The 14,230-nt window shown below is 49.1% G+C and overlaps 1 protein-coding gene and 1 long non-coding RNA gene across 3 annotated transcripts in view; one reads left to right on the plus strand and one right to left on the minus strand.

The window, feature by feature from the left end:
- The first annotated feature begins 3,652 nt into the window (after positions 1-3,652).
- On the plus strand, positions 3,653-8,795 carry LOC113878902. Its single transcript, XR_003507158.1, has 2 exons — positions 3,653-3,753; positions 7,691-8,795. It is a non-coding gene; the product is annotated as an uncharacterized LOC113878902 (long non-coding RNA).
- Positions 8,119-14,230, minus strand: part of EGFLAM (EGF like, fibronectin type III and laminin G domains) — a 193,776-nt gene continuing 187,664 nt past the window's right edge. For both annotated transcript variants that reach the window (XM_027520064.1, XM_027520065.1), the window contains 3 exons: positions 13,639-13,722; positions 10,099-10,202; positions 8,119-9,277 (listed from right to left, as the gene is read on the minus strand). In XM_027520064.1, coding sequence (XP_027375865.1) covers positions 9,123-9,277; positions 10,099-10,202; positions 13,639-13,722 — 343 coding nt within the window. In that variant the 3' untranslated portion in view covers positions 8,119-9,122. The remainder of the gene's footprint in view (positions 9,278-10,098; positions 10,203-13,638; positions 13,723-14,230) is intronic.

A 14,230-nucleotide genomic window follows, 5' to 3' on the forward strand; every position in this document is an offset into this window, starting at 1 on the left:
TCCCCGCCAGTTTCACCTCTGACTCCCATGGTGACCCTGGAGAATTTTCTCCACCTCTCATATCACTCTTCTCAGCTCTGAGCTGTGGGTCTTACCTATGACCGGTTGTGAGGATTCCAGGTAATGTCCACAGTGCCCCCAAGAGAACATTTCACTATGTGACTCATGTCTCTGTCCTTTGAGAAACCTGGGATACAACTCAAGACTTTCTGACCAGCGCTTAAAGACGTCAGTGCCTTAAAGCTGGCTTAAGGTGCACCCAGGTTAGTGACATCTCCCAGAGGGGGCTAACCAGCCAGAGTCCTGCTAAGTAAAGCCTCTTCTCAGGGGTCGATGCTGTAGTCTTCACCTTTCTTCACTTGGGTAACTTCTTCCAGGTCTCAGTTTACATGTTGCTGCTCAGAGAAGTCTTTTAGCACCCTGGGAACCCCATCATCTGCCTTCCCAGCACCCCCACCTCTCAGGTTCTAGCACAATCCTAAAGCTTCATTTGATAACAGGAATTGAACAGCTGTGTCCACAGAGATTAGCATAGTGTCTGCCGCATCACAAATGCTTGATGAATATTCTTTAAATAATTGTGCCTTGAAAGCGAAAGCAGTTTAATGTGTTTTCCTAGATATTAGGTATTATCTTACAGAGAGGTGACCACCTGTGGGAGAGTCTCTGGGGCTAAGGGGAGGAGGAGAAGCCAGGGCAGTCCTTCTGGAGCTGGGAATCCCTTAGAAGAGGAAGAGGCTCCCCAGGTCAGCTGGGGGAAGCTCTGTTGTTTGTGGTAGATTCTCCTGTATTTGTGACATGCAGTTACCGTTTAGTCTCCCTCAAAGGAAGTTTGCCCTTGTGCTGTTATCTGACAAAAGCAGGTAAATGGGCTTTATGTGAAGTGACCACCGTTACAGTCCTCCCACCTAATGCCCATCGCCCACCTCCTCCTGTTTGGAAACGTATTTCACTCTCTCAGTCAAGTTCTTGACATCCTTCCAAGTGACAGAGGGATCCATTCCTATTCCCATCTCTCTTCTCCCAATTGCATATCTGCTTCTTTAGGAGGCAATCCTTGCCTGACCTCTCCAGCATTTACTTTGCAGGCAGGGGTCCTGGTACTTGCTGCCAGCTGCACTGTTTCCCCCCAGAACTGACACGGTTCTATTCTCTCACCCATAACCCTCAGGCCAGACATCCCCAAAAAAGAGCTGGACCCATGGTTCCAGACTTCTCCAAGTTTACAGCCTTATATTCAGAGAGAAGAGGGTACCCTTCCTCCAGCTCCAGCAAGGACTCTGGCTGGCCTGACCTGTGTCGTGTGTCCATCCCTGGTCCAGTCCTGTGGTTCAATAGATGTTCTATTTAAAGGCTACTTCTCCAACTATGACATAAAGTTAGAGGAGGACCAGTCCCCCTAAAGAAGGGAGGTGATACTCTGAATGGACAGAACAATAAATAATCACTACAGACTCACTGAAGAAAAGCTAGAGTAGATAAAAGGAAACAGAAAGAAAATTGCTCAGTCTTCTGATGCAGGATTAGCTATTTTTAACACTTTACTTTTTGTCCTTTTAGACATTTTTCCTGTGTGTATATATATTTACACATATTTTCATATATTGTACCTGTATGCATATATATATAATTACATTGTATATTCTATTTTGGAACTTGATTCTTTTACATCACATTTTGAAAATGTTTGCATATCAATAGAATATTTTATGGTGTTATTCTTTTCACATATATATAAAATCTCAATTTATAGATTAATTCTTTAAATTCAGCATTCTGGACATTCATACGGTTCACACTTTCCCTTGAATAATGGAGGACTTTAAGCTCAGATGAAGCTGTCTGGCACAGATTTTCCCAGCACTAAGAAGCAACGCTTGAATTTAGGTGCTGTTGGCACATGATGCTGGGGAAGTCCCAAACCACATTTCCTACGCTGTTAAGTGCAATCTTCACCACTGAGTGACTAGTGACGATTCTGACCTAATGCAGAATTCTCCCACTTATATGCCATTTCCTCTAAGATATTGGGGCAGCCAGCAGGAGCTCAGGTAAGGGCTACTCAGGGCTCAACCACTCAAGTCCATGCTGGACCCCTAGTCATTGGTGAAGCTTTCAGGATCCAGGGGAAATAGGATTTTGCAAAATTCATTGATATGTCTTTTTTTCTTTTTTTGACTGCACTGGGTCTTCGTTGCTGTGTGCAGGCTTTCTCTAGCTGTGGTGAGCGGGTCTAGTCTTCACTGTGATGCTCAGGCTCCTCACTGCAGTGGCTTCTCTTGTGGAGCACGGGCTTTAGGCACAGGGCCTCAGTAATTGTGTCACACAGGTTTTGTTTCTCTGTGGCATGTGGGATCTTCCCAGACCAGGGATCAAACCAGTGTCCTCGGCATTGGCAGGTGGATTCGTCTTTTTTCTTTAGTAGAAATTTTAAAAGATTGCTGTATTCTCTGGGAATCGTTCTTTTCCTGGCAGTCTTGGTTTGGCTCATGGTTTGGGGAAGTTGCAGGCTGTGGCAATTCTTCAGTTGGGACAGCACATGACTTCAAGTGTGCACTTGAAGAAAACAAAACTGGACTGGTGAAGCGTGGTCTGGAGGTGGGAGAGACTGGGAGCCAGAGTTGAAGAGGGTTAGGGGAGGCAGATTCTAAAATGGTCCTGAGACTTGATCCTGGATGCACACACCTGGTACAAACTCAACCCTGGAGTGTGGCTCAGCTGGTGTACAGGACAGGAAGTCACTCCCATGATTAGGTTACTCGTCAGTCGGCTGTGTGTTAATAGAAAGGGAGGATATCCCGGGTGGGCCTAACTAATCAGGAGAGCTCTTGGAGAGAGACCAGGCCTTTCAGAAAGACTGCTGGCTTTGAAGGAACAGAGAAGGTGCCCCATGGACTTGGAAGAGGGCCTGAGCCTGTGATGACCCCATAGCCCTGGCCCACGCTGGTTTGAGGAACAGAGTCTTCCCTCTGCTTTATATTCTCATTGTGTCTCTTCTGAGTTGGTTTGCATATAGTGAGTGCCTGTGGTGGTCTCGAGGTGCTCCAACAATGCTTGTGAGGACCCAGGAAATCATTTTGCATTCCCACCCTCCATCCTGAAAACTTCAAAGCCTCCAAACAAACTCCAAACAAACCCCCTGAGTGCTGGAGGTTATTTGTGGAGAAGGCAAAGGAGAGAAGGAAAAGGCTTCCAGGCTTCCAGACCAGATCCAGTCACGTGACAGTGAATAAGGCCCCAGCCCTGGGGAAGTCCTCTTACCTCCCTTGCCCTCTCTAAGCAGCTGGACCTGGAAATCACTTAGCTTATTTTATTTCTGAGGGATGTGGTCCAGACTAGTGGGCATAACTTCTACTCTACTGGACAGTGTCCCCCATTTCATACCCACAGTTGCCCTGTGAACCGTAAGTTCTGTGAGAGCAAAGAATGCCTACAGCCTGGACAGGGGGTGGATGGGGGGCGGTCATCGTGCAGCCAGTCCCCCACTCCCTCTCCTCCACAGCCCTCTGGGTCTCTGCCTCTGTTTTCCTTCAGGCCATTTCCTAACAGGGCTTTCCACAGCTAATCCTCTGGCCTGGTGCCTGTTACTGGTGTTTCTAAATGAGTGTAGATGATCAAATTCCTTGCACTTCCTTGACCTCCTTCTCACGGATATTCCCACCCAAGTCCTCTTTCAGACAAGCTGGAAGTGCAGTCCCTTAGCACCAGGCTGTCCGAGGAGGTCAGAGCCTCAAGCCAGGCCCTGGCTTGGAGGTGAGCTGCTGGGACATGGTGGGGGGCAGGGGCGGTGGTGGAGGGGAGGGATACCACGTATTCCAAGATCTGTGTGCCTTGGATCTTGAGCAAGTCAGAGAGATAAAGAGAGTCAAAGAGCACTCATCCCAACTGCTGAGACACAGAGTTCCTCTCACATCTTTCCAGGAAAAGGCGAGAGCTCCTGGAGCCGCGCACTTTCCAGGATAAAGACGTCTCAGCAAAGGCAGGAGGAGAGGAAGATGAGGAGAGACAGGGAGTTTTCTCTGCTTCTTCCCCTGCTTTTGTACTTCTCGGCTTGGCCAGGGCCAGGCAGGGGACCCAGGGGGAGCACATCGATGTTTGGAAAGAGCTTAAGGCAACTCCCCCTGAGTGCTGGAGGTTATTTGTGGAGAAGGCAAAGGAGAAAAGGAAAAGACTTCCAGCCCAGACCTCACTGTTTGCCGGGGGCCTGAATCCCTCTCCGACGCAGAAGCTCTGGTCCCTGCTTCCAGGTTTGCTCAACCCAGAGTCCTGGCAATGGGAGAGCTCTGGGAGAAGGCAGATCTGGAGCTGTGATGAGAAGCTGGCAGGCAGACACTAGGGGACTGGCCCCAATCCCCCTCACCCACAAGACTCTCCTGCCAATGACAGCTAACCCGGGGGAGCCCCAGAATGCCACTGGGCAAGCCTGGGTGGGGCCCACCGGCCGCTGCATCTGACTGCGGGTCAGGTCAGGTGCTTCCACAGTGAAGCACCACGGTCGTGTCCTTGTGCGGGGACCACAGGCAAGTCACTTGGTCCTTCTGGCCAGCTTCTGTCTTTGCGTCCTATTGGCCTTGCCTGCCGGCTCCGGCTGTCATCAAAGGAGGGCTGTTTTTGAGATCAAGTATCTGAATGTTCTTACAATGTGAGGTTGAAGTGCAATTACTCACAGGGCCTGTCTCAGAAGCCAGACCATACTGCTGAACTGGATTAGTCATTTTGCTGCCTCTAAGCATACAGCCACCTATAAACTGGAACTTCCTAATGGCAGCCTGTCACTTCCACCGAGACCCACCAGTTGAATGCCTTCAGACCTGTTCTCCACATCCTCATCAAAGCTGAGGCAGGACCGCTGGTATTTTCCGAGCGTATTTAAGGTGCACTGTAGAAACACCAAGGGATGATGCAGTGATGACACCAGCACCCCCCACCCCACTTCTTCATCTTGGGAGGTAACTCTGTGGGCCAGGCTGAGTTATTCGGGATTCTGATTTTGACTCCATGCCACCAGCCCTCTCCCCTCTGGGCTCCTTCGGGATGGCAGTCCTGGAGCTCTTCTTTCCTGCCTTTGACATGATAAACATAACGCCCTTTTCGGCTAAGGGACTGTCTGGCTGTCGCAGGGCACACATGTGCTCCACCTCCACCTTCAAGGGCAGCCACTGTGTATCCCTGGACTGGGAGGAGCTGGAAGAGGACCGGAAGGGAAACAGGAAGCAGGGAATGCTTTGTCCAAGCCCCTCTCCTTAAGGATGAACCACCTTTTCTGTGAGAAGCTGGAATTCTCTGCCTTTATTTTCCCAGCAGCCAGGTTCCCACTCAGGGGTGAAGCAACCCTGGGGGTGGAGGGTTGGGAGGGGCAGGGGGCAGGGGGCTGGTTGTCAGGGCTCTGAGAGAGGCTGGGAGCCCTCCTATTCGCGATCCCCTTTTCCTTGGGGAACTCTCAGGGGATAAAAACAAGCTCGCTGAGAACCATATTTTTCTGGGTGAAAGGTGAAAAATGCAGCATTTCCTCCAAGTGGAAAGCACTGGGTCCGCCAGCTCTGGGCACATTTCCGAGATCTTCCTCCCACGCGGGGAGGAGGCAGGCAGCTCCTCACAAGGGGGAGAGGAGGAGAGGTGGGAGGTGGGTGGAAGAAGGGGAGGGAATCGGAAGGGAAGCACCAGTGGCTGACACCAGGGCTGTTGGGCGTGTGTGGGAAGCAGAGGGCCTGTTTGTGTTGGAGGAGCCTGGGGACTGGACAGAAGGCAAAAAAGGAGGAGCAGGGCAGCCGCTCAGGGTGTGCCTGACCCGCAGGGGCACCGAGCTCCCTGGACTCTGGGCCAGCGAGGGGACAAAGAAGACTCCACAGGCCTTCCTGAGAGATCCCACAGGCGAGCTGAGAGGAAACACAGGGTGCGTGAAAGTTAGTTTTCCTAAGAAAAGCAAGAACATTCCCCTCCCTGACCTCACCCCAGCCGTCCTTACTGAGAACACATGGGAAGTTCAGGGGAATTTTCTCAAATCCTGCTTGTGGGACAAAAGCTTTTCAGGAACCCATGCTTCATGATATCCTTCCTGGGCAGGACAGGGGTGGCTGGCATTAACCTCTGAGCTCACTGGCTGCTCCTCAAACCTCTTTGGGCAGCCAAGAGTCCAGCCAGCCCCCCGGCTCCTGCCTTCCATGGAGCCGCTGCCACAAAGCCACACACAGGTCCCATCCCCCGCCAGGCCCTGCTCCTCAGAAGGAACACGGCAGCAGGCGGAATGGGGACAACAGGGCGAGGCAGGCAGGGCTGGAGGCGGGGCTAGTCCCTCCCCACCTCAGCTGGGCTGTCACCGTAGCCTCCCAGGACTTGCTGCCCTGGACTCTGCACTAATGGCCCTGACTTCTCACTCTCCCTGAATCCCTGCCCGGGGCCATGCGACTTTGTAGTTGCTCTCACAATGGAGATAAGAGTCTATTCCTTCATCCCTAGACTCTATGGACTCGGACTAACACAATGTGGCAGAAGTGACGCGAGGAAGGGCCAATCCCAGGCTGTCAAAGGCCTTAGACCTCGATTCTGGTGCTCTCGCCCTCCTCCATCAGCATGCAAAGGGCATGGCAGGCTAGGTCACTGGTCCCAGCAGGAGGATGGAGTAGATCCCCGGCCACCTCCTCGTCCTAGCCAAAGCCACGCTAAGTGAGCCACTCTACACTTGTGAACAAGTCCCGCTGAGGCTGGAAGAACCGCCAAGTCAAGCTCAACCCCGATCAGCAGGGCTGCCAAGCCAACCACTTAAGGCGTGGAAGCAATCAGCACATCTCTGCGGTATGCCACTGAGGTTTTGTGGTTGCTTGTCAGGCAGCATTATCAGGACAATAGATAGCAGATACACTTAGCAAGGAACCTAGGGGAGCCACAGAGCCAGCCTGAGTTCTCCCTGGGTCTCTTGCTCACCTAAACCCCAATCTAATCCCTTAGCATCAGGACAAAGATTTTATCCTGCCAACCACCACTCCTTTTATAAAGTTACCCCGCGTTTCTTGATTTGGGGCCACTGAGAGGGTGAAGGAGCTTGCTCCCAGCTTGGTACATACCATCTCTTAGCCTGTTCTCCCATCCTGAGCCTCCCATGTGATCAGCTCCTCTTGGGGCCCCCTACTCTGGTGCCTTCTCACCCACAGCATCTCTACGGCTCTGACTCCATCACACGTCACCCCTCCCCTCCCAGCTCCTTTTGCATCCCACCCAGAGCAAGGCAGTTCAGCATCCTCATCAGCTCCAACACACACTCCCGGGTCCCCACCCCCAGGTTACTGCGTGTTTCCCTGGATAACAGTCATAGAGAGAAACAGCACAACTCTTCTGGCTTCAGCTCAGCTGAATAGTTTGCTCACTTTTTTTTTGACTGAAGGCAATTGATTCAAAATGTGACTCAACTGGAGTTGTGAAAGCAACTCCATTATATCTTGGAAGCCCTGCCCCTGGATGTTTCCAAGGAGACGGTGTTGAGGTGAGGGTGGGGGGGAGGTGGTGACACCCACCTTCCACCATGTAACTTTCTCCACACTGCACTCACAAGGTGACATTAGGTAGGAGAGGACAAACTGTTGTTACCTTTATTGCTCTGGGATGAAGCATCCCGGTCATCAAAGGTCCCCAAAGACAGGAGGCAGAAGGCTGAAATTCAAGGTGGATGTCTCTAGTTTATTTATTTATTTTTTAGAACTCTTAATGTGCCTAGAACCGTGCTTGGTCCAAAGTTTCAAGCCTTCGCTGAGAGCCTGCTGCACACGCAAGAGGAGAGTCACGGCAGAGCTACTCGTAGTCGCCTCTGTGAGTGGATCATATTTCCCTCCTCTTAGGTTGGTAGCAGCATTCATCTCACCTTCCTCAGCAAGCCCCAGCACGGGGGATCTGCCAGGGAGCCCGCCGTCCCCAGCGTCACTCATGAGCTGGCTAAGCAGCACCATGGTGACTCCCAAGGAAGCAACCCTGCTTCACTGATTCTTGTCCAGATGCTCAGACCAGGCCGAGGGTGCCCACTGCCCAGCCTCAGAAACACTGACTGCATTCGTGTCCATTTCTGGACACAGCCTTGGGAGGGAGCAGTAAGCCCTCCACGGGTGAATGAACAACCAAATGAATGCATGGTAGCCTTCATCTCTTTTATTCAAGTGTACTACAGACATCCCCCTCTCTCAAAACCAGGACAGTGACCCACCTCAGTAACACAGGTGCCTTCTCATCTGCTTGTTCGGGAAGCTTCATATTCGCCTCTTTGAGCCATCCTTTACCAAGAGGGAATGGTCAGCTCCCCAAGGTGCCCACCCCTGTGACCCACCCCACACCGCTGATGCCACGAAGGGCCCACACAAGTCTCCTTTGGGAGAAAATTCTAGGAAGTGTGCGAAGAACTCAGGGTCGTCCACTCAAACTCGCAAAAGTATACCGCATGGACAATCGGTAGCTATAAAAATATACGCATACAAAAGGAGAGCTACAAAATCATGGTGCCCATTTTCTGAGATTTGCATTATAAAAAGTAAGGATTTCTCATTAAAGGTAAACTTTCCAGGGTTGGCGGGGGGCAGCTTCATAATTATGATTCTATCTCTAGTCTCCCTTCATCCTTATTTTCATAGTCAGAGCACATTGAACCAGCCAGCGAGGAGGGGAAGGGGTTAATCCTAGTTATTCATGGGCCGAAGTGAGAAAACGGAGGGTCAAGGTTTTACAGTCATTCTGCTGTCAGTAAGAGTGTGATGAGTCAGGAGAGGAGAGAAGTATTTTAATACTGCCCTTTGGGTCTCTCTCTCTTTTTTTTAAAATGAACTATGAATCACAACACAGTCATTGAACTACAGCAGACGGGCTCGTAAATTCGCCTTGATGTGTGCTCTCTGGCAGCCACCACACACTCAGTGGACAAAGTCTCATGCTTCCTACACAGAGTGTTCTGTTGGGCTTGGCCCACAGAGTGTCAGCAGGAAAGGCCACCGAGGGACTCCCGCCTCGGTTCTAGTTTCCCATCAGGGTGAACTTGCTCCTTGAGGACAAGACACACTCCTGGTCCCCACGCCTGTGTCAGGCAGGGTCTCGGGCCCCTGGGACTCTCAGGATAGAAGGCTCGGTCTTCTGGGCAGGGCCAGCTGGTGTTACTTGGCTCCGCAAGTGTTGATGTTTTTCCCATCCACAGCATCTTCCACCAGGGAAATGTGGTAATCGGTGGACAGGGTGAAATGAGAAATGCAGCCCACGAGGCCTCGCATGTACTGCCTGTTAGTGTGCAGAGCGATTTCCTTCATTCCACCTGCCAGGAAGCAAGAGGGAGATGACCTGAGCCAAAGAGGAGGACGTCTCTGTAGGATGCTTGAGTGGCTACTGACCAACACGTCCCTCAACTGACAGGACAAGGTAAGGGTGCTGAACCTAGAACTTTGGACATCGCATCTAGTCCATAATTAACCTTGAAGAGACAAGTTGACTTGGATCAGTGAGATACACAATCAGAGCCGTTAAGTATCTACCTCATACATGATTTTCTGACCTAGCTGACCACTTAAAGCAACACAGTACCTGGTGAATTTGGGGGGAAAAAAAAAGAAATGCTGTATAATGTCAACAATACATAGTATGTGATAAGAGATGATGCCATCTTAAACCAAAAGAAACACATTGATGTTGAATGCTTTCAATTAAGTTCACTTTTAGGCAATATCCTACAGGCAGAGGTGTCTTTCCATGTTTATGTGTCTGCATTAGCGGGTTCTAAGCTATTTATAAAAATACCACTCATTCTAATTCTGCGAGGGGCCAGAAAGACAGATACTCCTTCCTCCAGGAGAATTCCAGGAGCTATATTTAGCAGGTTCCTGTTCTATAAACAAGCAAGGTTTTCCTGGTGGATTGGTCCACAGCACAAAACCATCTAAAGTGTTTCCTGACCCTTCAGCCATGAGTCAGAAGTTCAGAAAATGGAAGAATGGAATATCTGAAAAGTTTCCTGATTTCCAAGTATTTGACTGATCCAGTGAAGTGCACGACTTTGGGAAGCCCCAGCATAACAAAGGGAAGACTAAGAAGAAAAGGCACTGGATAGCTGAGGTTCTGCTGGAGGTCAAGGTCACTTACCCACATACAGAGCTCCGTTGATGTTGAGCTGCCTCATCATGCCAGGTGACTTGCCTGTTCTGGCCCCATAGTCATCCACGGTTATCTTTCCTGATTGGCCATCCCTGTAAAAACCACCACCAGCTTTGGAGCTTCCTTTAATCATTCAATCATGTACTCATGTTAACAGAAATGTATTCAAGTCCTCACTAAGCACCAGGCACTGTACTAAATGATGGAGCTGTCAAAATGAAACAAACCAAGAAATCACCCAAATTCCTGAGGCCAAAAAAAAAAGAAAAAATTGCCAGTGATCAGTGTCACCACTCTATGGTAGAAGAATGCCCAGGTGCTGTGAAATCCTACCGGAGATGGAGAGAAAGCCAGGGGAAACTTCTCAACAAAGATTCTGTCTGAGATGCATTTTGAAGGCTGGGTGAGTCAGGTGAAGGAGCAGGGTAATGCAAACAGGAAGTGGCAACCGCAAAGAGAGAAAAGACACGGGGGTTTGGACAGTCTGAGCATACAGAATTCCAGAGGTGGGAATAGAATAGGAAAATGTGAAGCCAGAAGCAGATGTTGAGGGGCAAAAGCTTAGAATTTATTCCGAATGTGGGATGGAACCAGAGAACTTTAATGGGAGGAGTGGTGGTGACATGGTGACACATGGTGATGTTATTCTAAGCACAGTGAGAAACCAATGTGGCAGTCCCCATCGGCGGATCACTCTCGGGGAGAACAAAGAATGGTTTAGAGGCTTCTAAAGGACCCATGTGGTGCATGCATGCATGCTCAGGCGTGTCTGACTCTGCAACCCCATGGACCATAGCCATCCAGGCTTCTCTGCCCATGGGATTCTCCAGGCAAGAATACTGGAGTGGGTAGCCATTTCTTCCTCCAGGGGATCTTCCCAACCCGCACCTCCTGCAGCTTCTACATTGGCAGACAGATTCTTTACCACTGCGCCACTTGGGAAGCCAAAGGACCCAGAGTCACCCCAAAGTGGCAGCAGGATGGAGGTGCTCCTCTGTGGCAAGGACTTTGCATTTTAAGGGGTTTCCAAGAACCAGCCACACCTCTTCTTCTTTCTTCTCCTCCTAAAATGAGTTCTTTCTTGTCTTTTACTGTTCCTTTTTTTTTTTTTTTTTGATAGCCATCACTTCTTGTTTCTCAGGTTAACAGAAACAAGAAACTCTTATCTCTCTGATGATGTGAATATCATTTTTTTTTCATTCATAGTTTGTTTCCTCCAAGTTGCTTTGTTCTATGTATCTGTTCTGATATCCATGTTTGATATTGGAGATTTTTTTCAAATGCTTAGTGATCCCCGATTGCCACTCCACAGTTCAGTGCTGAGGACTGAGGAGGAGACTGGAAGCCCTGTGGGAGCCGCATGTGCAGGATAGCTTCTGTGACTGTATTGTGATCTGGTGCAACCACTGGGGGATACCTGGATTTCCTACTCTACTGTGGGGTACAGGCCTGGCTCTCAGCACTCTGGAATCTCAATGGGGGAAGATTTATAGGGCTCTTAATAGTCAACACAGAATTTTCACATAGTTTCCAGTATTAATATAGACAGAGTAGACTAGTCCAATGTTTAGCTATACCTAATGTCTCCCATTTCAAAGACCCTTATTCATTTTCTCCAGAGAATTGACTTTCATTATTCTTCCATGGGGAGGGAAAGGGCAGCATGCCAGCTATATGAAGTAGAAGGAGCTTGGGGTCTAACACCTTAAGTAAGATTTTTAAGCCAATCTGTTTTCGGCCCCTCATTTACCTTCCAAAACTTCTGGGCCCTACTCCTTTTGTGGGGGGAGTGGGGTATAATGATAGAAATCTGGTTGCCTAAATCTCATTTATTGATAGCAGCTCTTCTAGCAACTAGCTTTAGAGATATTTCTAGCCTGTTCTATAATCACCCTTGAGACCACACAGCTTCCCCGTTTTGGGTATGCTTTTTCAAAATCTCATACCAGAAGGATGTGATGGGCAATGCCTTGCCTGCTGTGACGGCTTTTCCCCATTACTCTAAAAATTCCATTTTCCACACTTTATTTCATCAGTTCTAAGAATTTTTCATTTTTAATATGTACAAAATGAGGATATACTTTATAATCAATGGCATCTTAGATTTGAAAAATGTAAAGTGAAGAACCTAGAAGCCACCTAGTCTGAAGGATCTTGGAATTGAGCTGGAGTATGAGCAGTTTGAGGCTTCCCCAGGGGCTCAGCGGTAAAGAATCAGCCTGCAATGCAGGAGACCTGGTCCGATCCCCGGGTTGGGAAGATCCTCTGGAGAAGGGAATGGCTACCTACTCCAGTAAATATTCACTACAGGAAGACATCTCTTTTTAACAAGTCAGAGTTGGGGCTTCATCAAAATCGCTCTCTCAAGGACTTTCAAGGTCACCCGGACAGCTGACGGGCACAGGTCTGCCTCTGTGCCCTGCCACATCCTTTGGAATCGAAGGAAGCACAATGGGAAGAAGAACGGGGTCCAGCAAGACTACTCCCATCATAGCCTGTACATGGACTGCGTGGAAAACACCGTGGTGGGCCCATGTTTCCCAAGCTTCACTCATGACCTCGCCTACTGACCTCCCCAGAAAGTACTATGGTATATTCTCAGGGAACCTGAGCCAAAGACTGTTCAGCTCATCTCGAGACCTGCATCAAGCGTGGCAGGACTGACATTTCTTTATACAGCTGAATTAGGACCTGCTAATCAGTTTCTAAAAATATATTTTTAGGGATAGATACATAGCAAAACTAATTTCAAAGGAATGATTCACCCTAAATCAATTAGAAGTGAGGGTAGTGAGCTCTGTGAGCAGGGGGAGGATGTGTAATTGGGGCAGGGTACACATGGCTTCTAAGATTCAGGTAATGTAATGTCAAAAAAACAAAAAAAGGTGGGGGCAACTGCTTGCATAACGAGAATAGAAGCATTCCTCAAAGTCTGCTGCTGCAGCTGCTAAGTCGCTTCAGTCATGTCTGACTCTGTGTGACCCCAGAGATGGCAGCCCACCAGGCTCCCCCGTCCCTGGGATTCTCCAGGCAAGAACATTGGAGTGGGTTGCCATTTCCTTCTACAATGCATGAAAGTGAAAAGTGAAAGTGAAGTCACTCAGTCGTATCCGACTCTTAGCGACCCCATGGACTGCAGCCCACCAGGCTCCTCCACCCATGGGATTTTTCCAGGCAAGAGTACTGGAGTGGGTTGCCATTGCCTTCTCTGTCCTCAAAGTCTACCTGTCCTGAAGTCTTATCTCACTATAGAGATATCTAGATCTCACTAGATGACCAGACCCTCCTCCAGTTTAGCCATCATAAAATTCCTTCTCCAAAAGGCCTTTGTTGAGTGAAGATTGGGAGTTCAGCCTTTCTGACCTGCAGTGTTAGTGATGGGCACGGGGGGAGTTGGTACCGAGATGCCCTAATGAGTGGAATCAGGGATACTGGGATGCCAGGCCAGGTGGGGGAACAGGAAGTGGGACTACAGGGACTTGGAGAGCACTCCCATCAGCTCTGTCTCATGCTGTGACAGGTACTCACCGAACGGCCTTGACTCGATGCCACCGACCATCGTTGAATGAGCCATTCACCATGATGGATGCCACACCACTGCCCAGGTTATAGCTAAAGGCGTCAGAGAAGAACAAGACAGAGAACAGAAAATAGCACTGACACACAGGCAGACGGTCATTCATAAATGATTCTCAATGAGAAAGCTCTCTGGAGCTCAGAAGGTAGTTTCTTTAATACAAAACAATGCTAAAAAGACACTAGGTTCCCAAATTAGGCCATAAATGATCAAAACTGATTTTTTATTTTTTAATTGTGGTAGAATTTACGATCAACCTTTTTTTTTTCTTGGCCATACTGTGCAGCAAAGAGGATCTTAGTTTCCTGACCAGGTATTGAACCTCTGCCCCCTGCATTGGGAGCATGGAGTCTTAACCACTGGACCTCTATCGAAGTCCAGACTTAATCATTTTTAAGTGTTCAGTCCAGTAGTGTTAAGTATATTCACATTGCAGAGTAAACAATTCCAGAACTTTTTCATCCTGTAAAATCAAAAATCTGTACCCATTAAACAACTTCCCATTTCCCCCTCCCCCAGTCCATGGCAACCACCATTTTACTT

Source organism: Bos indicus x Bos taurus, chromosome 20 (genome assembly GCF_003369695.1).
Source record: "Bos indicus x Bos taurus breed Angus x Brahman F1 hybrid chromosome 20, Bos_hybrid_MaternalHap_v2.0, whole genome shotgun sequence".
Classification (NCBI taxonomy): Eukaryota; Metazoa; Chordata; class Mammalia; order Artiodactyla; family Bovidae; genus Bos; species Bos indicus x Bos taurus.